This window comes from Lytechinus pictus, chromosome 1, assembly GCF_037042905.1.
Source record: "Lytechinus pictus isolate F3 Inbred chromosome 1, Lp3.0, whole genome shotgun sequence".
In the NCBI taxonomy this organism is placed as follows: Eukaryota; Metazoa; Echinodermata; class Echinoidea; order Temnopleuroida; family Toxopneustidae; genus Lytechinus; species Lytechinus pictus.
In genome coordinates this window covers 21203811-21229299 of record NC_087245.1, presented here as the reverse complement: position 1 = coordinate 21229299, position 25489 = coordinate 21203811, and the positions used below count along the sequence as shown (strand labels likewise).

The 25489-nt window shown below is 37.5% G+C and overlaps 2 protein-coding genes across 3 annotated transcripts in view; both read left to right on the top strand.

The window, feature by feature from the left end:
• Positions 1-6454: 6454 nt before the first annotated feature.
• LOC129259300 (proto-oncogene Wnt-3-like) lies at positions 6455-10499 on the top strand. Its single transcript, XM_054897600.2, has 3 exons — positions 6455-6689; positions 7166-7452; positions 7968-10499. Exons 1-3 carry the CDS (start codon positions 6563-6565, stop codon positions 8445-8447), a joined length of 894 nt encoding a protein of 297 aa, XP_054753575.1. The 5' UTR covers positions 6455-6562; the 3' UTR covers positions 8448-10499.
• Positions 10500-18392: 7893 nt separating this feature from the next.
• The window catches only part of LOC129259276 (1-phosphatidylinositol 4,5-bisphosphate phosphodiesterase delta-4-like), a 56894-nt gene continuing 49797 nt past the window's right edge, over positions 18393-25489 (top strand). For both annotated transcript variants that reach the window (XM_064097926.1, XM_064097923.1), the window contains exon 1: positions 18393-18646. In XM_064097926.1, coding sequence (XP_063953996.1) covers positions 18625-18646 — 22 coding nt within the window. In that variant the 5' untranslated portion in view covers positions 18393-18624. The remainder of the gene's footprint in view (positions 18647-25489) is intronic.

The following is a 25489-nucleotide window of genomic DNA, read 5'->3' as shown; positions in this document are numbered from 1 at the left end:
TTGATACGCTTATCGGATAATCCATAGTAAAGTGTGCTTACTACTTGTATTTGTGTACATCAGGGACTGATCAGAGTTCTTCATTTTATATTCCGGACAAACACGTTCGATGCTACTCGTATACGTATCATAAGAAAAATATTCATGTTGATTTCATAAAATAAAAAATAGAATACGGGGACATTCTCTGTAAAGGCCTCTTGTCTATGGATCAAAACAATTGTCTTATTCATATATAAGTTGTTGTCATGTTGACTCCATTCAACAACGAATTGGTTGAATTTTCAGATTTTTGCGTTCCAAGTGAAATCAATCCGAGTGTTTGGGATCAGCTTATTCATTTTTGCATGCATGGGTTTAAAATACGTACTAGCTCGACGTTGATCTTGTATATGAATGGGGGTATTTAAAGAATCGAATGGACTCGCGTGGGGTATATTCATAATGGATTTATTGCGGAATTATTGTATCATCCTGTTAAAGATCTTGTACTCAATGACAATGCCAACCGCGGCCTTGAATATGGCATTGTCAGTGATTAGGTAAATAATTCCATTTTTATTCGAGAGCATTAGAATGTTTTTAGGAGAGTTCAAACCACTTAACCTCTATCTGGATTCTTCTCAAGTTCAAATCCGGGTCAGGGAATGAAATTGATGATACCACTGGCGCCTCCAATTTTGGTCAACAAAATCATAAATGAAATTAATTACCTCCCGCAAAACCAACGCCTCGTAATTTCAAGAGAGCTGGTGTTCAATTGATATATCAGTGAAGGCCACTGTTGGTGCAGTGATATCATGGATATAGGGGACAGTCTTGTACCCCCTAAAGGCCCAAAGCGCTCTAAAACCCAACCCAATAGTGTTATGGTAACTGGAGTGCGTTGTGGCTTTGCATCTAATAAATATCCATAGTCTGATGACGTTAATTAACACCCTAATCATGTTAAAGGAAACTGAAACCTTTGGAACAAGATAGCTTGTACGAAAAAACGGAAATATCAAAGAAAAAGGTCAACGAAAGTTTGAGAAAATTTGAATAAATAATGCGTTATGAGCATTTGAAGTTTAGATCATTATTGTAATGTAGATCCTCCTACTGGCAATGCGACAAAGATGCGTGATGTCTTCAGATCAGTGGTGATGTCACATGTGATCAACTTTTCCATTACTTTTGTATATATTTCACTTAAACTGCCCCCTTTATCACATCTATCAGTAGATCATGTATTCATTCTCTAGGAGGGCGTATAATACATATATTCAAAGAATGCATTATGGATGAAGAGTTTGTATTTTATAGTCCATCAAACTGGAAAGTTGTTCACATGTGACATCACACATCTTTGTCGCATTGCCGATTGGAGGATCTCCATAGCATTAGTGATCTCAATATTCATATACTCATTTTTTTCTTATTATTTGTCCGATTTTTCTCAAACTATCTTTTATCTTATTTTTTTATTTTTCTGTTTCCACACAAACCCACTTGTTCCAAAGTTTCCATTCCCCTTTAAACAAATAGATTTAGGTGTTATACGTTATACTTTTTTTTCTTTTTGAGTGGTCCACCCTTTACAAGCTTTGCTTTTTAGTGGGCCACTCCATTTTTCCAACATATCTTGCATATTATTATCAAATTGGAAATATTATCTTCTGTATCAAGTGTATATTTTTTATATTTGGTTTATTTGAATATTTATGTCATTTATATTGTCTGATGTTATGTTTTATATATTGTTATTATTGCATTGTAAAATTTGTTGGAAAAATGAATAAATAAATGAATGAAAATGAGATTGTACCAATACACTTAACACCGGGTACTTACAAGATTAATGTTACTTCGATGAAGCTTCTGATATCCTTTCTTGAGTTTATGACTGGGGAGCGATGAGGGGAAGCCCCACTTGATTTACCCAGAAATGAATTCAAATATCAATTAATTAACTGTTTTATCATGGAATTTTCGTCGAGATGTATTCATATGCATTAATGTATTATTAACCTGACTGTCTTTTTATTAATCATTTTGACCCCCTTTTCTTTTTTCCCCAATTCAAATACCCTTTCCTTGGTAATTTGTTTCCACTGCCAATCCAAATCCCAACCTAGTTTGGTCTTGACTGTTAAAAAAAGTTGGATCCTTGGACAAATATCTGATCGATTAACATTGCTGGATTGGAGGTTCGCATCCTGACTGTGCTTCCGTAATGTACACGTCTTGTCATTCCAACATTTCATGGAAACTCCATATTTCTATGATACCCAACAAAATATATCCTAAACTAGATCATGAGCTCAATTGCTTAGCAACCTGAAGCTTGTCCCGATTCGGTGTCAAAATTCAAACATGAAATATGACTATTGCTAATTTACACCAGACGACTAGGTCATGAACATATTATAGAATGGAATCTTAAACAGGAAAACCAAGGAACTTGAAACGTCTGAAGATAATGGGTACACATGCTTTGTTGCATAAGTCAGCCTATTTGACATGTTCGACTGAATAGAACGATAAGGAAACTATTTGAATATGTCCTTGTCGCTTGAGTACAAATATCTTGCCAGAAATTAAATAATCATTTAATAGCCTTCGTGATGAATGACATAATTAACCATATTTCAATACTTTTCAAAGAGTCCTCAAAGCGACAATAACTCACAAAACAGAAAAATCATAATTTTCATTGACTAAGGTCTTTATCTTCATATCCTAATTATCGGTATTTTGTACGGAAGCTATTAGCGTATTGATCCAAACTTAATCCAGTTTGCTATAATTTTTTGAGTGTAGAATTACTCTAACTTTCAAAGATTACACGAACTAATGAGGATTACTTAACCACTGATAGAAAACTACTGGTTTAGAACCCAAACCCCGATACTTCACCAGAACATACAAACATAAACGGATAAACAAAATTAGGAGGAGAAACCGAAATCGATATAAACGACATGAAAATAACAAGAAGATCGAATTTAATCCATTTTGTTTTCGACTCAGCGTTCGTCTTTGGATCTATATCAATTTATCAGGAGAATAAGAAAAGATAATGAAAATTTCAGTCTCTTTTTCCACCTATTCTTTATCGTCATGGTTGAGATTCTTAAAAGGATGACCTATCATTATGATCAAAGAGCGACGAGTGAGCGGTTTTACGCTCTAGAAAAGAGTATTATTTGGAGGATAGACGCATTTCCGGTCAGTTCGGGTGTCTTTCACGAAGGGTCGATGATTCGAGTTGTTGGAGGTTTAGGTGAATTATGATGATATAATCAGTGTCATAAAGTCTCTAGTAACTTTAATATCCGACTTATCAGTACAGTTTGCATAACTGACTTCCGAAAAAAAAAACCTAATACCGAAATGTCAGATTCTGCCCGTAGGTCTGAAATTTCCTTTATATTCATCCCTCCCCTCCCCCCGGTTTCAACTGATCTAACTAGATAATCAAATATTCACCAGATTTAAGACCATGACAAGAGGCACCAAATAACTGTCTTTCGTCAACCCTCCCCGCCCCCTTTTGACAAGAGAGTTCTCATCAAAGTCGTACGTAATCATGATAAGTACATCGTGATATATAGAGTCATTTCTTCTGATTTGAGTTATCCAAATGCTTTAATTGGTTAATTGCAGTGTACCACTTTACCGTGACTATTATCATAGGTGCTTAATTACTGTCAGACGTCGAAACGTAATGGACTTCTGGGGCGGAATTGAATAAACCCCCCTCACAGTATTCATCACCCCATTCCTCTCCCAAGGGGGAAGGGCGTTGAACCTATACCCTGTCGCAGTAGCACATGCGTGTCGGTTATTGATTACATTTTTTTTTCGAATGAACCAACCACTAATTCTCGATCGATGTACTACAATGCCAGCAATAGGAGTGTCTTTTCCTAGCCATCGATATCCGATGGCGCTATTTTTTGTTGTGGTATCTCGTCACCCTCAAAAGTCCTCGTTAAAGCCAAAATGTAACCCGCACCCTGTGTTTGCTGGAGCAATAAAGCAATCAGCCAATAAAATTAGCCTTTCGATTTTTAAACGAAAGTGTGACAACGTTTGTCAGTTTTGTTTTTAGACCTTGAACCGGATGGTCTTTGAATTGATTTCCTTCAAGGCTGTATCGCAATTTCTCATTAAAGGTCTGAAGACTGTTCTTTAAGGCTGGCATGTAATTTTCTACAAGGTTTCGGATGAGTGAGAATATGCGAAAATCAAGAAACCGGTACTATCTAAAGAATAGAATGATTGACATACTGTTATTAAAACAAGTCCGTCATGAATAGGATGGGTATACTACAAAAGCTTAATTCAAAGCATCCCTTGTAACCACAAAATGAACAATAATTTGATTTTCCAACTCAATGATTAGTTTGTCTTTTTTGAAGAGATTCGGCTGATTCTGTAGAGCAAACATTCGATACATTCAACAAGATAACATCATAGTTACACCAATCAAACTGACTTCAAACCAAACAATGGTATGCCACTTAAAATGATGCATTATAATCAATCGGTCTGTAGTCAGTTTCGTTGGTGTGACTGACATACGAAATATGTACAGCGGCGTAACAGGGGTCGGTGGCCAGGGGGGGCAAGAGCCAAAAATTTCCCGGTCATATCATGGTATGAAAAGGTGTAATGGTGTAATGAGGCGACTATTTTGAGAAAGCCAGATATTGCGTATCAGGCAGAATTTATCTTTAAAAAAAGTTGCGAGCGAGCGAAGCGAGCGAGCAAAAATTTTGACCTTTCTAATACAAAAATCCAATTTTGTGATAGATTTTGACATGATATCCAGAGAATAATATATTTCACTCTTCTCTCTTTAGATTCCTTTTTTTTTGTGGTATGTACGCCACTGTGAACAGGATTCTTTGCGGCAGTAGCGTGAAGAGTATAAAAAAAAAAACGAAGGGCGCAGTATAGCACATGTGCTAAAAAGCTGCTTTATATGAGTCCCGAGTGAGCGAAGCCAGCGAGAAAAAATCACCTTTTCCTGAGAATCTAACTTTGAGCTATTTTTTATTCAGTAAATAAAATCATATCCTACACTTTTCCTTTGCTTTTCTTTCCTCCTTTTTTTTGTTTTTCTTGTTTGTAGAACTTTTTGAAGCCATGGCCCAACCCTTCCATACGCTGTGCTGTGCGGTTGGGGTCCGGGGCGGAGCCCCCGGAACTTCTTGATATCAAAGCCATTTAAACCTCGCAGATTGCCGCTATTTTAATCAAATCGCGGGCAAATACTAATATAGCTTAATTTTACACAACACATTTATTCAACCCAGTTGCGTAATGAACCAAATATTTTGAGGGAGCAAAACATTGCAATGTGGGAAAAATTTGTAAAAAGTCGTCAGCGTGCAAAGCGAGCTGGAAAAAAAAGCCTATTGAAATTAAATTCTAATTATGTGATAGATTTTTCCATTATATTCAGCAAATAACACCTTTTATTGTTTCCATTCATTTCATTATACGTTGTCTCCTATAATTTATTTTATTTCCTCTTGGGTGTGGAACCAAGACCCCCCCCCCCCCCGCCTGTCTGCCAGTGATTGAACGGGGGCGTTATAGAGCCATTTGAAGGTTATAAATGAAGAGCCCCTCCTGCGTGGGGTCTGGGGCAAAGCCCCGGTAGCTTATTTGCATAAAATTTAGCCCCGCATTTAGCAAGCTTAAAGCACAATGTTGTATGCAGTCCATATAGCTTTTGACTAATTACATTCTACCTTCGTTTCCCGCAATTGTTTGCCATTTTGTCATCTTTTGATTTATTTCCCACTGTACGTGCTATTGCATTACATAGGCCTATTTCGGAATGATTTGCTCTTTCTCAGATGTTCTTCTTTCGTACATTTTCCCGCTTTCCTTCGTTTTCCATTTAAAAAAAGTTTTTTCTTCGTTTTCTTTTCACTTTTCCCTTTCCTTTTCCTCCTCCCCTTTCCCTTTCCCTTTCTTTCTCCCTCTTTTTTTTTCTTTTTCCCGTTTTTCTTTTATTTTCCCGGTGAAATCCGCCAGGGGGGGCAACTTGCCCCCCCTGCCCCCCCGCCTGTTACGCCACTGAATATGTACTAATCTAGGTTACGTTTTGCAAAAGGAAACCCATTTTGGGGTAGGCCTGCGAATTTGGTAGTCTAGGCCAATATGTTTTAAAAAAATATTATATCCACCCATGTTCATGTTGTCGTTTAACACACGTTTTTAATGAATAACCTGTGCTATTAATGGATACACTTCCCATCAAAATTGCCATTAAAAATTCAGGTTTGGAAGATTCGGCAAAACTTATCGTTCGAACCAAATCCGAGTACCACGCACCTCTGAACTGATGACCTGCATGAATCTGTAAAAATGAAAATAAATGATATAATAAATTAATGTGTGTAATTAATAATCATGTCTCTTTTTTATTATCTTATCCAATTATTCCAGGTTCCTCGGGGCTGCTTATGGAACAGCACCTGAGCCGGTGGAGATCCCTTGCAAGGGCATTCCCAACATCTCGGGCAAACAGGTGCGATTTTGCCTCAAAAACCAAAATAAGATGCCCACGGTCGCAGAGGGCGCCCATCATGGTATTCAAGAGTGCCAGCACCAGTTCAGAGGGAGAAGGTGGAACTGTACGACGATTGACGGCGACCAGTCTGTATTTGGCCGCGTTTTGGACAGGGGTAGGTGACGAGAATATATATCTTTTATTCAAGGGATTTGCTCTGAGTAAACTAAATAGAACACATTTGAATTAATAAAAAATGGGAACGTCTGTAGGCACCAGAGACGCAAGCAGATATAGATTCCACAGCTTATTTGGAATGCATTCAAGTGTTAGGTCCTAGGTTTTGTGAATATGGTTATGGTCGAAAGAAGCAGTAGAAAAATACCATCGCATGATGCTCATAGATTAAATAGACCTATAATCGCTCAAAGAGTGCCTAGATAACAAAAAACAAGACCCCCCCCAAAAAAAAAACAGTTTGCGATTCATGGGTTCCTTGCCTGCTTATAATCTCTAAAATCATGTATTCTAATGAATCCATTGCTTTAACACATATCTTTCTGTTGATGCTTGGCAGTAATTCCTCGATTAGACGAGAAATATGTGTGAGACCAATCATATATTTAAATTTTCTTTGCTTTCATGTTGCAGCATCTAGGGAGACAGCCTTCGTCAACGCCATCCTTGCCGCCGGCGTGACTCACTCGGTCACGCGGGCATGTTCACGAGGGGACTTCTTGGAATGCGGTTGTGACCGCACCCACCGCGGTCCACCGGGCGGTAGAAACGGTATCGTCCCGAACGCTACCTGGAGATGGGGCGGTTGCAGCGAGGAAGTGTGGTACTCCATGGAACTTACCAAGGATTTCTTGAAACCAACCTCAACCAAGAGAGCGAGGACAAAGATGGATCGACATAATACAGATGCTGGACGAAACGTAAGAAGCTAAAGTCATTATGATGATTGCCAAGAACCAATCGTTTTACAATTAAACCTAGCTAACGAATTTCCGAATCTAATCTTAGGTTCGGCAAAAGAGAACAGAACAAACAGAAAAGTATACATATTTCGACCCTTCATTCTCCGCTTTGCTCGTTCAACATGTTCAACGTTGTTGAAATGCTGTTCTAAGCTTTCTCTTCTATGATGGGTCATTTTGGATAGATTATGTGTTCACTTATTTAAATCACGTAAAGCTTTCTAAAAATTTCGTATATTCTTTTTAATATTTACGTCAAAAGGACCATTATTAAAGTGGTATGTTTTATGCTTTGGAAATTGAATACTATATATAATAATTAAGATGTTCAAATACCGAAGTGGAATGAATGGAGATTAGAATTCGAATTTGATTATCTTATTTTTATTCCCCAACATGTCAGGTTTGTCGGGCATCTTCTATCTCATTTTCAATTTAATTGCTTAATTATCTTCGTCCTTTCACATCCACAGGCTGTCCTTCATAACATGGAATTGCGATGCAAATGCCACGGTGTCTCTGGGAGCTGTGAGCTTAAGACATGCTGGTGGGAGATGGCGCCCTTCAGGAAACTCGGGGACGCCCTCAAGACAAAGTACGACATGGCTGCAGAGATGTCCGTCGAACGACAGCGGAAAGGACGAACCTTCGTCGAAGAGCTGGAGCCTCGCTACGACGACTTTAAGGAACCTACGTCCAATGACCTCATCTACTACGACCAGTCTCCCGACTACTGCAATTTCGACCCCGAGGTAGGATCATTTGGAACGCAAGGAAGGGAGTGTAACCGGACCTCTCACGGCATTGACGGTTGCGAACTGCTCTGCTGCGGCCGTGGTCACAATACGATGACAGTGGTTAGGAGAGAACGGTGTGACTGCGTCTTCGTCTGGTGTTGCAAAGTGGTCTGCAAAGAGTGTGTTCGGGTTATCGACGTCCACACTTGTAAATAGCAAGAAAAATAAACAAACAGACAAGGACACGTGATATAAACTTTGTTAGGATAAAGACAGTGACGATCCAGAAGTAAGAATTTAATTTCGATAGTTTGGAGATTAAAGCGGACTTTTATTGATCATCCACCGAACCGTAATTCGAGCGTTCAAACGCTCGCGGTATTCGAACTATCCCGCCAATTTATGATTATATTTCAAGGCATATCGCAAATTTGTCATAATGTGAAGCCTCTATTGTTAGAGTTCTTCTGTATATGATGAATTGATTAAGGAAACTTGAATATCTTAATAAAAATCATGTTGTGCCATAGTCACATTTTTTTATTATTATTAATTTCATCTTTAGCTCAAAATATAGCACTCATTGTAAAGGATTTATTGCCTATACAACGAATAGGAAACAGGGACCATACATTATAATCTCTATTTTCTTTTCATTTGTTTTCATCACAATTGTACGCGGTGTTGGAACGGACTGGGCCCGGGGGGGGGCACTCGACCAAAAAAAGTGGTAGGGGTGTGCCGCGGGCGAGACAAAAAACGGGGGCCTTGGAGCGGGCTAAATGTAAAAAGGAGGGTCCTCGGAACGGGCTTCGGAACTACAAATGTTTGTGAAAACGGGGGTCCTTGGAACGGGTCGCCTGTGTGCGAGTGCGTATGCATCCCTATGGAACGTACATGCGGCTAGCCCGGCGGCACGACTAACGTGCGCGCTAGCGCAGAGACGATGGTCGGACAGCGAGCTGCGGCCGGTTTTCACCAAAATTGCTACCGGAACGGCGTAACGGAAAATATGCGAAGCCCTGGAGCGGATTTTTTTCTTCTTTTTTTCTCGAGAAGAAGAAAATGCTATGCTCTGGAGCGGCTTTCTTTGTTCTTTTTCTCAATAAGACAAAAATGCTATGCCTCGGAACGGAAATTTGAGTGTAAAAATGGGGGTCCCCTCCGCGGCACATACCCACTATGCATTATATGTTGAGTGCCCCCCCCGGGGGACTGGGCAACGGAAAAGGAACCACGGAAATAAATTATTTCCGTGATGGGAACTCTGCATATTGATGCTTGTTGCCGCAAGATGGCGCTACTGGACATTTGTAAATAAGTGGCTTGATTTACTGCTATGACGATATTATACTGAAGAAGACTGTATCAATCAATCTACGCAATTTTAGACTAGTGTCATCATCTCTCTAAAAAAAGGAGGGGGCGCTTGTTTGACAAAAACTACCAACATTTTCTGAAAAGGGACATCTGAAATCCACCACCTCGTTCAATACATAGCTATATTGTTCAGTCGATTCCATGATAACCAAGTACACACTGAAAAACGCTGTTCAAAAATTTAAGCACGTTGTTTAAGCCCGTCACTCTAACAACTATTGTTTAAATTCTTTAAACAACTGTTTAAACTTTTTAAACAAGTTGTTTAAAAGTTTAAACAATTACAAAAAGTTAAAGCAACTTGTTATTAGAGTGACAAGCTTAAACAATGTGCTACTTTTTTCTTTGCATGTATGCCTACGTGAAAACAAATTGCATAATTCATTGTAATTACATACAAGAGGTAAAACATTATTCTTAATTTGTAATTGATCAAACGACCGCTTCACTTTTCTATCATTTCGTTGATAAGGTCAATCAACGTATTCATTGGCAAAATTCGTTTGCCACTTTTCTTAAACTTATTTTTCAATAGTATTTATTTATATTTTGTGAAAAGGATAAAACTTGTATCATTTACTTCAGTTTCTTCCTCTTTTTTTCTTTTTATGTCAGTATTATTATTATCATTTCATGAATGAAGCCTTTATTGAAAAATCAACGCTTTTTCAACATTGCAGTCTTACTGATAAACAGAGTTTTATTCTAAAGAAAAAGGAGTGCCTCATAGGGCGTTGTTATTGTCACATTTAGGGTGCCGATTTTTTTTAATGTATATCACTACAATCATTTTATTGGAATGATGTTCTATATTTCTATGCAAATTCCAATGCATACAAATTCTGCCTTATTATCTAGTAATATTGCTACGATATATGACTTTCTCTAACAAGACGAAAAACATATTTATCTGATTCTGACTTTGCACAAAATAAGCAATTATCATTGTATATAATGGTAAATTCGGTGCTCTTTACTGTAATAAGATATAATTATTTTTGTATTTGCATAAAATTGTCTATAGGCATTAGATTAAAAGGCCTTTGAGGTACAACATCTGTGTCATAATTGTAATAAAAAGTTTACAAACGATAATGTTCATGACGTGTATTTGTTGTATTTCCCCAAAATGTGTTGATTAAGGGTTAAGTCCTATTATTCGGCTCGTAAGGGAAATAAATTGACATTTGTCCCTTTATATTCTTGCATGGGAAGTACTTAATAGAGCAAAATGGCCTTTAACCTTATACAATAAACGTAAAACCATTAGAAAAAGTTCAAGAAATATTTTGAATGTTTTGTAACTATTTTTTTAGGATTACTTGCCCCTCGATAATTTCTGAAAATGAATATTCATTTAATTTCTAAAAATTAATATCCGTTCATCATCGAAATCATCATCATCATCATCTTTACCATCATCGTCATCATCATCAATATCATCATCATCATCATCAACTTCTTCATCATCAATACCATTACTGTCACCGTGTTCATTCTTGAAATAAGAAAGTTTCTGAATTATTGACCCCATTTAAATCCGGTTAAAATAGAATATAGGCCCCCATTTTTCTGTAACTTAGCTCGATAGCCTAGCTATAAAATGCTACGTGTTTGATATGTATATTTTCCTAATCATTAGGGTAAAGTATAATGCTTTATACTTTTTATATTGTATGATAGTTTTTTTTTGTTGAACTATATTTATATCGAAAGTTATATGTACAAAACAAACTGTTGAAATATGATTGTCATCAATGAATTCTTCTTATATTGCATTTAACAATCAGGTATTTTGGACTCGTGTAAATAAACTAAATAAACTGGTGTAAGTAGAAAGAAATTGTATCTTGTGTAATTTGTAAAGAGTGTGAGTGAGTAAAACGAAGTTTATTCACAGAAATAGAATGTATCATGCATGTAGTGACATAGAAGCAACGTGGACATGGGAAGAGAGTGCGTGTAGGATGTGTTGAAAGACACACACAGAAAAAAAAAAACATAGTTGTGCAGTTAAAGGGGAAGTTCACCCTGAATAAAAGTTTGTTGTAAAAATAGCAGGGAAAAAAATATCTTGGTGAAGGTTGGAGGAAAATCCATTTAACATTAAGAATTAATTACAATATCAGGGGGGGGGGGGCTACATTACACAAGCTCTGCTTTTCAGTTGGCCCTCCCTCCCTTTTAATTATTTATATTTCAATTTGATAATTGTCTATTGTAATGTTATTATTTTTTTATATACTTCAAATGTGATTATAATTATGTTACTTTGTTAATTGTATGATAATTGTAAATATGAAATCGAAATTGAAAGTGTACAAATAAAACAATTGAATTGAAATGAATTGAAGAAAGTTATTACAATTTTAAGTTTTGGATTAGTGACGTCATAAACGATCAGCTGGCCCACATATGTTATGTAATATAAAATGCACAAATTATTATAATTGGTTCGTGATGGCTGATTTTTGTTTTCTTTTTTCGGAACGGGTATGAAATGGTTTGTCCGATACTTAAGGTACAGTAAAAACCATTTTAAATTTTCTGAGAAATTCTAATAACTTATTTATTCTTTGATAGATTTTTCTTAAACCTTGGGCAATGTTTTTATTACTTTTTCTGCCATTTTTACAATAAACTTTTGTCCGGGTGAACTTCCCCTGTAAACAGTAACTTATAATATTATGGTCATCTTAAAGACATGTTCTGATAAAATCAGAAAGATTTAAGAAAAGGTAAAAGATAAATCCTCAAAATAATTGTTATTTTGTCAATGTCACATGCGGGTAGTTCCCCCGTTTGGAATAAATTCCATAATCTATTTTTTTGTTCCCACGCTTCCCCTTTCTAACTTTCTCCATCTTTGGCTGTTTCTAGGCTACTGGTGTACAGATGAATTGGCTGGGGCACTTGACCGCCCCCCCCCCCGCTCCCACCAAACACACACAAGTGAGAAGGAAAGAAGGGGAAAGAGTGAAGTGTGATAATTTTTCTCGAATATGTTTATCAAAATCTGTCACAAAATTATATTCTGTTTTGGAAAAGGTCAATATTATCGATCGCTCGCAACTTTGAATTTGTTCAGTACCCTCTAGATTATGGCTCATATACACCACTGGCACTTCCATCCTATAACTGCATTGTCTTTCTCATTAAGCCTAACCGTAATACGCAGTGCGACCAATTTGTTATTATTATATTATTTCTCAAAAAATGCTAGCGGAAAACATAAACGAGAGAAATTAGACGATTTTTTAAATAAATGAAATGGATAATTATGGATAACTTTGAACATGAAATCGCAGGTAGAAAGCCTACACAACGGGGCACCCCCTACCCCCTTGTCGAAATTTCCCAAACCTCCCGTTTTATTGCACAAATTTTCCTCGATGTGTGCACCAGATCATCCAATTTTTTAATTTGAAAAAAATTATATCTCAAATTAGCATGGTCTCTTTGTTTCCTCGATCGCTTGTATGTTTTTTCTTTTTTTAACGTCTTTTTACTCCCTTTAGGAAAAAAAATCCCCCATGTGGTAATGATTTAATACTTTCCAGTGAAGCAGTTATGATAACATTTGTTCAAGATAAGTCCCTCTCCGCCCTTTGGTATATATCGTTCATAAGCTTGGCGTCTTGCCTCATAAATGTTTATAATTTTCATTCTCAAAAAACCTAACTGGAATTGCTAGCATGCAATGATCACGTTATGATATTAGTCACTGACGCTTTCTTGGCGGTCCAAAGGCCAAAGTCCAGTCACTACTAATTACATTCATGAAGAAAACAAACAGAATTTAGCACTGTACTGGTAACGAGAACTGCTTGCATTCTGCCTGCTCAAACTCAAATCACAGAGTCGCCTTATCCACGTGTTTCCCCTTTTTACAAGACAACCTTTTAAAAGAATTTTCAATTGTGTCATTATGTTCAAGTTTTATTCAAATCTGAATAAATACACACTTTTTTTCGTTCAGAATAGCAAGGGTATACAAGAAAGATTTTAAGGACCCCTCCAAAAAAGGGGGCAAAAGTGAGACAGGGGACATAAAGTTTGGGTGTAACTTGGCACCACAATGGTCGATCGTCACAAACTATGCATATACGCCCCCTCCCACACACACACACACACACACCCTCCCTCATACCAATGCACAATGTCATCCCAATGTAAGGTATTCCCTTTGATTAGATTTTTGTCTTTTAAAATTTTGAAGTATCTTTACACACATAATGACGCACTATATTCCAGACATGATGGTTAAATATTAACCCTGGAATTCTGCATGGAGTACATTATAAGCCTGTATCCCTTTTTTACAAAAGCAATGCAATGTGAATGGTATATTTCAAATTTTGATTGATAAGATTTGTTATTAAATAGGCCTAAAAGATTCATCATACATGTATGCTTTTTCATACAGGGACACCAGATTTACCTTGTTGTAATATTATGGTCTAGTTATTTGTGATAAGAAAATTCCAGTTAATAGTTTGTTTTCATTGAGCAGAGATTAACCTTCGTACTGCAATTGCATAATGTATTTTAGAAAGCTCACACACCTATATGTTGATTAGGATTATAAAAGGCATTCGATTGCATTTTGAACATATTTGGATGTCAAAATCTGTAGCTTCGTTTTTGGCGTGGTTTGCCCCTGGTTTAAACCACGAATGGTAGATAAGGAGCAGTATTACGCCAAGTCTGGTTTGCATTAGGTCTGTGCCAACACCCTTGATAACATTGTAGAATCTGATACACCACTTGAGGTTAATATTACGCCCTTATCATTGAAGGCTCGCAGTTGTGTGCTGTCGCCGTTCAAGCTGCAAGGAGACCCCAGAAGTGAACGAGAAAGGTTGTTTCTGAATTATTGATTTTTCGTCTCAACTCTTCTGAAATCAGTACAAGTCTTATTGTGACTGTATTTATCAAGACAAATTAATGTGCATGGTCGTCGTCTTCATGAATCAACGGATCAGACAATCATGAATTGTTTCCGACCTCGAACATCGTCGTTCGGCGATGACATCTCCATCGCCTTTGAAGCTCTCCAACCGAAAGAAAGTGAGTATATAACTCCGGATATAACTTAAAACAATCTACTATTTTATTCGAAATGAAAAGTGTTGTCTTTTCTAGGGATAGGCCTATATTGTTTGTTTTGTTTAATCTGTTCGATTATTTTGAAACTAGACAACCGAAGTACGTCTGATGGGCTTAGGAAGTGGAGGCCACAATATCAGTTGGGTCTATGAGAAAATGCGAGAACTCAAGCCCTTTGTTATGATGTAGATTTTGACATTCACTCAGAGTTGGTTGTAGTGGGTCATTTAAGTGATCTTTTTTCATGATATCAGTTCTAGAAATATATATTTCAAGGGAACAGCAATTTCGTTTCTGACGTTCAGCTCTTTCGACGTATGGGACTATAACTAAAAAGGAAAATACTCCCTCTTATCTGTTGTTCATTTTTGCTTGGGGGAGGGGCTCGGGGGCCCTCCCTAGATCCAGCATTTCCCGAACCAGCCCCCCACCACAACCACCCGTCTTCTCGCATATGAATAACTTATACATGCACCAATTTTGTATACCTTTTTTCGTTTGTTTGTTTCAGTTGGTTTTTTTTTTTTGCATGTGAGCTAGGGGATGGTTGGCGACAGTAAGTGATGTCTGATTTTTTTTTTATCAGGAGGCTAATAGCTTATAATTACAGCAACTTGACTATCACCAGTCGAAAAAAAAAAAGGAATGAAAATATCCAACGAATGATCTTGGGATAAGTAATAAATATTACCTTCCTCCAAAGTACTGCGTATAGGCTTATGCGCTAATTTTTTCAAATCAGTAATGTTGTGGTCCGAGCAAATGGAATATTATATCTTGTTTCCATTATCTTAATGAACTTTTACTGGTCATTGCTCCATACAAACAAATATCGATTATGTAACTTGTGCATATATTAACCAACCCTAAGTATAAGCAAACATAGGTCTCTTTAACCATGGGCGGCAATCTCGAGTGCATGAGAACAACGCTTTTCCATTTTCGTATTGAAAAATAGCTACGACAGCACGACAGTAGTATTATGCCCAAGTCCTACTGTAAGATATTTTCAACCATTATTTTCATAATGAACAATATACAGTTTGCGCATTGTTTTTTAAGTAAGCCTCAACACCACACTTAATTCACAGAATAATTATGAACAGAGGGAGGACCAAAGACAGAGAGGGGGTGGTAAAGGAGAAAGACAGAAAGAGATGGGGAGAGAGAGAGCGAGAAGGGGGGGGGGGAGGTTGGCATAATACAAAATATGCCTCGATACAAAAATCATATATGCCAAACGACAACCGGCGAACGTAAAGGTCACTCAGAACTATATTTGAAAGAGCGCCCCCTTTCATCGACTCTATTTCTACCTGTCGGTAGGGTCAGATAGACCTACATAGGTTATACATCTCTATGGTTGCACTAAACTATATAGAGACACGTATCTCTACTGTGGTCTTTTGTTTTATAATTACCATATTATCAGACACTTGTGCTTCACAGTCACTCAAAATCAAAGGATGTCAAATTTGACAACTTGTCAGACAACAAGTGCTGAATCAGAAAAACCTAGCTGGGGAGCTTTTCATGAAAGGACTTTTTTTTATCCTACTAGTACTGTTTTATCCGGCAGTTGCCATAGTAACAGTGCCTCTCAGCCAATCAGCATCAAGGAAAGTTGTCAGATCTAAACGGTCCCCTGATATTGTATTACACACACACACTATATACATTTGGGGGGGGGCTTAGTGAGGGTGGGGTACACAGGCGCGGATCCAGGAGGGGGCCGAGCCGGCCCCGGCCCCCCCTATTTTTTGACAACCTGCAGAAAAAAGTGTGCAGAAAAGAAAAGTAAGAAAGAGGTATCATACCCATGATGTGTAATTTACAGCCTCGTAACGGCCGGCCCGATCCCGGCCGAAAGGAAACAAGAAAAGGTGAGGGGATCGAATTGGAAAATAGACTTTATATAAAAAAATTCGCTCGCGCTTCGCGCTCGCATTGCCTGTGTAATGAATCCCATTCAAGAGGACTAAATGGCACTTATATATCCAGTACTGAAATCGATTTGCATACAATATTTTAGCTCGCACATCAAGCTTTCATTATTTTGTTTGATTTACACAAATTTTTTATATATATCAAAATTTTCAGCTCCCGCTGCGCGCTCGCATTGTTTGAATTGTGAGTTACCTATCCTCTTTGGAAATTCTTACAAAAATTTGTCAAAATGCTCCTTTATCATGTCAGTATATCAAAAAAATAAGCTCGTACTTCGAGCTCGCATTTAATTGTTTGAGACACACAGCTTAATTGTTCTTTATTTAAATAAAAACGCGCTTAGACTGTCCAGTTTTCAGGTCGGAATAACACAATTTTTGAGCTCGCACTTCGCACTCTCTTTATTTAATTGGTGATACTTGTATCCTCTTCATTAATCACTAAAAAACGGTCCTAATTGAGTCCCTTTTCACGTTATTATAATAAAATTTCGGCTCGCGCTTCGCGCTCGCATTGTTCAGTTGGATACTTATATTTTTTTCATGATTATAAAATCTCCTCAGAAACTTCAGGTCTATAGACATAAAATATCAAAGAATTTAAGCTCGCGCTTGCGCTCGCATTATATATTAAGACCACATGAAATACCTTATCTTGTTTATAACAATAAAAATTAACATATACTTAAAATTTCAGTCTTTTTAGGACTACCCCCTGAAAAACCAACAAAAATTCAGATTATAGCGTCCAATCTAGAAAAATGTTGATGAAAATATTTTTCGGCCCCCCCTATTGGCGAAAGCTGGATCCGCCCCTGGGTACATGCATGCTTATTAGAGTAATGAAAAAGGATGACTTGCGGGTCAAATAGACATTTAGTTCAGACGGGATTGCACTGCCGCTGCCAAATTCATTGTCAATCATTATTAATTAGGGTGTAAAAAGAGTATGATGTCTCTATTCCGGCTTTAATTTATGCAGCGACAAAAAAGGGCGAAAAAAAGTCAGCCCTTTAGCGAAAGTGAGCCGCACATTTGATAGAGCCTGTGGGGGCACTTGGATTTTGAAAGGGTGGGGTGTGCAGCCCCAAAATCTAAAACCATCCTTGAAGTTGCTAGAAAATGAGGGGCTTAAGAATTTGATGGCCCTCCACGATTGGGGTACTTGGGAGCTGGAACTTGACATGGCATCGGTTTGTTAATGAAAAGGCTTAAGGGGGGTTAAGAGCCACACATACTGGTGCCCCCCGGCCGGGATGATATAGGCCCACCCTTTGGGTGGGCCTAAAAGAATAACGCCTAAAGGTAAAAATTTATTTTAGTAGGGAACTTGAGGATGAGCAAGTCAGTGAAGAGATCGACGGAGGTGGGAGACCGGGTGGGAGAATGAATAGGGGCTAGTGATGGAGGTAAAGGAATCAAACAGGCTTAAAATGAGGAAATTGATGGATATAGTGGGAAAAAAGTAGAGGAGGAAGGATGATGAAGATATCTCCCTTTCTGCCGCCCTCACATCACCCCTCACCCTCTCCTCCCTTCCACCTTGGGGCCCGTTTCAACTACCATGGCAACAGGGCCCAGCAGCCAATTAAAATCAAGGTTACCACTAATGGCAAAGTTACAATATTTGTAACTCTTTATGAAACGGGCCCCTGGGCCTCCTCCTCCTCCCTGCTTTTTTACTTCCATATTTAATAAATATCATAAAGCTTGATCAGACGACCACGCCCACCAAATCAGCTAATGCGCTGCTCGCTACGCAGCCCGGCCCGGTTAACTAGCGCTAGAGCGGCTGAAGCCAAGACTAGCGATCGCAAAGCTGCAACCGATCGATCAGGCGTAGCGTCGAGGAGAGAGCGGCCAATGTAAATTTCGTTCTGGATTGCACTCTGTTTTCCACCTTTTTCACCGAAGTGAATTTATAACATCACACAGAGCGTAGTGAAGTGTTTTCCAAGATGGGAGATAATCAAGGACAAGGTATAATTTTACAAAAAATAAGTTTTTTGGGTTCATGAGAGGTCGTGATTATGAAAGTTTTTTTTTTGCAGGATCCCTTTTGAGGGAGTCGGAAGCGGACGAGTAGCTGTGTGGGGCGCGGTCGGGGATCCGCTTGCTGTAATCCGGACCGTGGTAGACTTGCACCGCTGCTTCTCAAAGTTTGCTCAGCAAGTTCATTATTGACGTTTCATATATATATATGATCAAGTATTTCATTGGATTTAGCCGATTTGGGGAATTTAATAACATGTATCCCTGTGCTCCATTAAATTGGACTGAGGTTTGATTAATAACAGGTCTTAAACTTTAGTTTAACTTCTAGTCACTCAGTAATATTAATAATAATATTTTCACTGTGCCATGGCCCACTCACGTCACACTATTGCGAGGTTAGTATATATGCTATACGAACCTCGCACAACCAACGTGTTTTTGTAGTGGATTTTAGAGTTGTCGTTAACATCGCTTCATAACGTGAATGATGTTAGCCGAAACCCATTCCGCTACTCACCAGGGCTTTTTCTGGTAGAAAGCGTTCCATTATCAATTTTTAACATATTTTTTTAATTTAAAAAAGGACACAAAAAAGAGCAAAATCGCTTACCTCCGCCTGGAAAGTGGCTTCGCACGTCTCTTCCACGGAAATAAAAAGAAGGTCGTTGGTGGCGCTAATACAATTTGAACACAACCTTAATTTAGCTTGGTGGTATTTTTAAAACTAGATTCATGATTCATTGTATGCGCAATTCCAATAATTGTTTGATTAAATAGAGACCCCAATAAATGCAATACTAGTAACTTAAAAAACGTACTTTTTTATTATTTTTGCTGACGATAATACTTTTTGGAAAATATTCAAAACGATGACAAATTAAACAAAAAATATAGAAAATTCTATGTACCTTGAACAAAGCCCCGCAAGTGCTACCGTTCGTTTGTCAATTAACGTTCCACCAAAGTCTTTACAGTAAAAAGATTGAACACTTTGCCGACTTCGCGTAACGCTTTGCATCGATTTACGTGTAAGATAATTTCTGTGTCTAGTCTTTCAATTGTAGTGTCTTTGATATGAAGATAAATCGCGCGCCCTCTTTCGCTCATTAGACGAAAAATTTGAGAGCTAGAAAGGTAGCTCTCGTATTTTGTCAACGAGAAGAAAAATCAACGCTTAAATTATGACGCATTTTGAGGGATATTCATCAAATTATGAGGAATTGACTTCACATCGTTTCGTAAGTTTCGTAGGAGGACTTCATTCTGTAAGTCCTCGTATTAATTTTTCGTAAATTAACGTTATTTGTTGAATGCGCCGTGCCTTCAATTATTCTGTAGTCGGCGGCTGAGATGTAGCCGTGGGTGGTCATGGCCATGCCCATGCCAGGCCCATGGCATGGCATGGACACCACATCACTCAGGGGCGGTATTCTGAGGTCATTTTATCTTTTAAATATTTTATTTTATCTCTTAAAATGAAATTGGTATTCTGAGATGACATTTTATCTCTCAGATAAAATTTTGAATTTTATCTTAAGTATCTACAGTCTGATACGCAACAGAGAAGTACCTGCGTAGACATACCCATCGCGTATGTGGCCATTGCAACGCGGATGATGTGCTTGCGCCCATGTTACTTTGAAGAAAATATAAAATAAAATTAAAAGAGGGTATGGGCTATTTTATCCCCACGACGTTAATTTCATAATTATTTCTAGGTGAATTAACTCCAAATGTTGACATGAAAATGAAGAAAATATAGATTATATGAGAATAACACCTTAACATTATTCCTGTACAATCAGGAAGTATTTCATGAGACTTTTCTTGACTAATATTGTCTTTGAAATGATGATTGAAAAGATGCGATATAGATTTCAAAAAAGAAGTTTAGAGTATTGTCATTTTTTCAAAGAAATCTCTGTAAAGATGCGCAAGCGTATAGTGCAAGCGTATTTGAAGTCAATAAATTGACGCAATCTCACTCCTTTACCACACCTCCTGGCGGAATGGATTTCCATTGGTTGAGTGATATGAGAGAACTATCAAAGCGTGTTTCTAATTGGATATTGATTAAAAAATAGGAGTGTCTTACAGAGATAAAATGAAGATGAAATTGTTCTCAGAATACCAATTCGGAGAGATTTTAAGGATATTTTATCTCACTTATTTTAATGGAGATAAAATATTTTAATTTATCTGAGATAAAATGGATCTCAGAATACCACCCTGGCAGGTCATGAAGTTAATGTTAAATCTTCTGCGCCACTCACTGACACTGATCAAAATAGTTAGAAATGAACATTTACAATGTTGAAGGGTTTCTTGTGTCATCTGATATTATAAACTAATTCCTTCAAATGTTGCAACATTTAGAAAAGATATACCGGTAGCGGTAGGCCTACATGTGTAGACCCCCTCCCTATGTTAAAATTGATCATATACCCTACCCTACTGTTAATTGCTTATGCTTGATTAAAGAAATAAAATCACTATTTATTTCCAGAGCCTAGCAGAGGGGCTTACCAATACAAGCTTTGCTTTTAATAAGTCCCTAGTCCCTTATTTTCATTTTCAATCTTAACTGTGAGTGTGACCTGTAATTTTCAATTTTTTTATTATCAAAATGTGTTTGAATTTAAACTACGACTTATGTATTTACTGATCACTTTTGTATATTATTTGTAACTCTGAAGTATCTATTATGGCGTTTATTCTGCTTTATGTGTTTGTTGTTATGTTCATTATCTGAAAGTGAAAAAAAAAAAAATCAAATTGAATTGAAAATTGAATTGAGTATGTTCCAGCAACAGGTTCAGCTCTTTCAGAGTTTGACTTGCACTAATGTTCAGCGCAGTCCAAATATTAGCCAGATATTGTTCTTGGGCTTTGCCTTTGGCAGACATTTTTTTAAAATTATGAAGAATCACCTGTGCAGTAGATCTATTTGCAGACAAGAGAGCACTGCTCTGCTCAGACATACATGTAGGGCACCAGGGGGGCTGTGGGGGAGGGGGGGGGGGACGCTCAAACTCAAATTATAATATCACATGGACGTGCCTCATGAAAGGAAGTGAATACAAGGTCTTGGGAACTATGATCTATCAGGCAGAGAGAAAAACAGGGTCTACATGTAGCTAGGGACCTCTAGTATTAAAATGTACATGCTGAGCTACATGTAGCTTAATTTCTTTAGTGAGTCCTCTAATATGCTTTTCACACTGCACTTTTTTTCCTTAACCCCGGGAAATTGGTGGGGCTAAGGGGGGGTCTTAGCCCCACCAATTTCCCGGGGTTAGCTTAGCCCACTTCGTTTTCACACTACGTTTTAGCAAAGTGGGTTAGCACGGTAAATAGTACGGTACTATCTGGCCCTGCAAAAAAGCAGGGTTAGCCGGCTCTAGCACCACAATTGCGGTGCTAAGAGATGCAGTGTGAAAACGAAAAAAGGGCTAAGGAAGGTGGGGCTAAGCATAAGCCAATCACGGAAGTCGAATTGCACGTTAATCACGCTCTGTATGGTAAAATCATCAATATTCATGAGCTGAGGGATATTCCGGGGTTAAGGCATTATCCCCGGCTGAGCAGATAGTATGGGGTTAAGAAAGACAGTGTGAATCGAAAAAAAGATAGTATGGGGTTAAGGATAGTCCGGGGTTAAGGATAGTATGGGGTTAAGGAAATGCAGTGTGAAAAGCATATTAGTTAAGTCCAGGTGGGTGTTTCATAAAGCTGTTCGTAAGATAAGAGCGACTTTAAGAACGAATGGTGATCCTTTCTTTTGGTAAATGATATACACCATTGACAATGGTTTAGCGGGTAAGAAAGGTTCACCAGTTGTTCTTAAAGTCGCTCATAACTTACGAACAGCTTTATGAAACACCCACCAGCACACACTATGCAACGCAATTACATCAAGATCCGATCGCAACAAAATCACAGAATGTGCGCCAAGCCGCCAACCTACAGCGCGCTGCAACTGCGTTCCGCTTTGTTGCATTAAGATCATAGATAAAATCTCAGACATTTGACTGTCAAATCTTTCTGCGATTTTGCTAACTTTAGCCAATCAGATCTATCCTAGAAGATTGCGTCATGTCCAATTCGCTACACTTTGCAGCGCAGACAGCATACATGCAAAAGAAAAGATGTCATGAGATGCAGCGCACTGCAGAGCTGTTGCAATGTTTGAGCTGGCCTGCGATGTGATTGCACTGGGATGCGATTGACAACTGTCGTGTCGCATAGTGTGCACTGGGATTTAGTCGCGAACCCTGTATACAAAATCAATCAAAAATGCTTGGAAAATACTTTTATAAATGTTAAGCTTTGAAAATCAAGGGGGGGGCAGATATCACCCAGAAAAATTCCATAACATTCCCCCCCCCCATTATTGCTTTTGTTGAGTAAGCCTGTGCTCCACCCACACACATTCATTAAAAACCAGGCTTAAATTCAATTGTAACACATTGAAGTTGTAGTAGAGGCGAATGGCATCAGAGACTCTCTGATCCAGGAGACAAACTTCATCTGGAATACACTATCCTTGCCTATGATAGTAATACATGTATGTTGATCAAAAGGGTCAAAGAGATATTAAATAACAGCAGTGTAGTAATTTTCTCTTGCAGAATTTTTGTCTTTTGAGATCAGAAGTCTGTACATTTATGTTTGTGTGCTCATGATCTGCGCATATTTTACGCTATGCACATTGACATCACAATGGATGAACAGGTGATTAATCAGCTATAGGGATCAGCTGGTTTTCACATGATCTGCATTCTAACTACAAATCTGGGGCCTGTCTTACAAAGAGTTGCAATTGATCTGATAATTCTGGTCAATCGGAACTATGGATGGCCAGCAACATCAACATCTATTATGCATGTTTGTTCAAAATATTTTCTATGATTTATATTCATGCATTTCATGTTTTCTTGAAAATTCACTGTGCTTCTCTTTGTTTACCAAGGACATTTCTGGTAGAAAAAATTATGACACTGATGGATTTCCATAGAGATACGATTGATTGATTGGATCAATCGTAACTCTTTGTAAGACAGGGCCCTGATATGTTATTCTTTAAAGCTAGGCTCCACACTAACCCTTTTTTTCTACTGGTCCAACCTATTCATGTCGGACCAGTAGATACCCAGTTTTTCAATTTTTTACTGGTCTGAACCTAAAATCTACTGGTCCCAAAAAATAAAGAAAACATTAAAAAAGGTGTGAGTTTATTTTGCTGTCCTTTCTTGTTACCCCCCCCCAAAAAAAAAAATGAAGGAATGAATGAATGAAAGACAAAAAGAAAGAATAAAAGAAAGGAAGGAAGAAAAAAGCAAAGGTAAAGAAAGGATAGATGTGAAGGAAGGAAAAAAGAAAGAACTAAAGAAAAAAAGAAGGAAAGGAAGGAAAGAAAGAACAAAAATAAGAAAGAAAGAACAAAAGAAAAAAAGGAAGGAAAGAAAGAAAGAAAGAAAAAAAGAAGGAAAGAAATGATGCAAGCAATAAAGAAAGAAAAAACAAAAGACAGAAAGTAATGAAAAATGAAAAAGAAAGAAGGAAAGAAGCAATAAAACAAGAAAGAAAGGGTAAAAGGAGAGATGGAAAGAAGGAAAAAAGAAAGAATAAAAGAAACGAAGGAAGAAAAAAGTAAAGAAAAAATGTGAAGGAAGGAAAAAAAACAAAGAAGGAAAGGAAGGAAAGAAAGAACAAAAGAAAAAAAGAATGAAGGAAAGAAGGAAAGAAATGAAGCAAGCAATATAGAAAGAAAGAACAAAAGACAAAGTAATGAAAGAAAGAAGGAAAGAAGGAATAAAAAAAGAAAGAAAGGGTAAAAGGAGAGATGGAAAGAAGGAAAACAGAAAGAAAGGATTGAAAGAAGGAAGAAATCAAGAAAAGGGAAAATGATAGAAGGAAAAAAGAATGTTGGGAAGGAATAAAGAAGGAAGCAAGCAAGCAATATAAAAAAAGAAAGAAAATGTAAAAGAATAAATGAAAGGAAGAACAAAAAAGAAAGACCAAACTTCAAAGAAAGAAAGGAAAGGAAGCAAGCAGTAAGGAAGAAAGAAAAGGTAAAAGGATAGATGGAACAAAGGGGAAAAAGAAAGAACAAAAGACAAAGAAGAAAGGAAGGAATGAAAGAGAGAAAGGGCTGAAAGAAGGAATAAAAACAAGAAAGGGTAAAGAAAGGATGGATGGAATGAGGAAAGAAAGAAAGTAAAAAAGAATGAAGGAAAGAAAGGGGAAAAGAAGGAAGGAAATGAAGAAAGAAAGAAGAGATAAATATAGGATGGATGGACTCAAGAATTAAAGAAAGAAGGAAATCAAAAAAGAAAGAAAAAGAAAGAGCATTAGAAATAGAGAAAAATATTAACAGGACAGAAAGAATGAAAGAACGAAAGACAAAGAAAAAGGGAAAATTAAAAAAGAAAGACAGTAAAAGAAGAGAGGGAAGAAACAAAGAAATATTGAAAGAAAACAAAGGAAGAAAGCTAAAACTATCATCATAAATAAATTATCAGTTTCTTTTTGGCTCAATTAAAATATACTAGTACTAGCTACGAAAGAAACCAAGTGTATCAACACACACACAAATGCATATGTGGGGCTATCATGTATTCAGACGATATCAGTCGAAACCCGATCTCTTTGAACTAAAACAGAAGTGAAAATTTCTCCTTTTACTGCTTACAAATGACAGAGTTACCCCAATTTTGGCAATTTTTTAGGAAATATGGACATTATAAGAGCTTTTCATTAGTGTGAAATGTGAATTTTGACAGTTCTATGAGAGATTTCTGCCAGAGGTTAGCCAAGCTTCGTTCG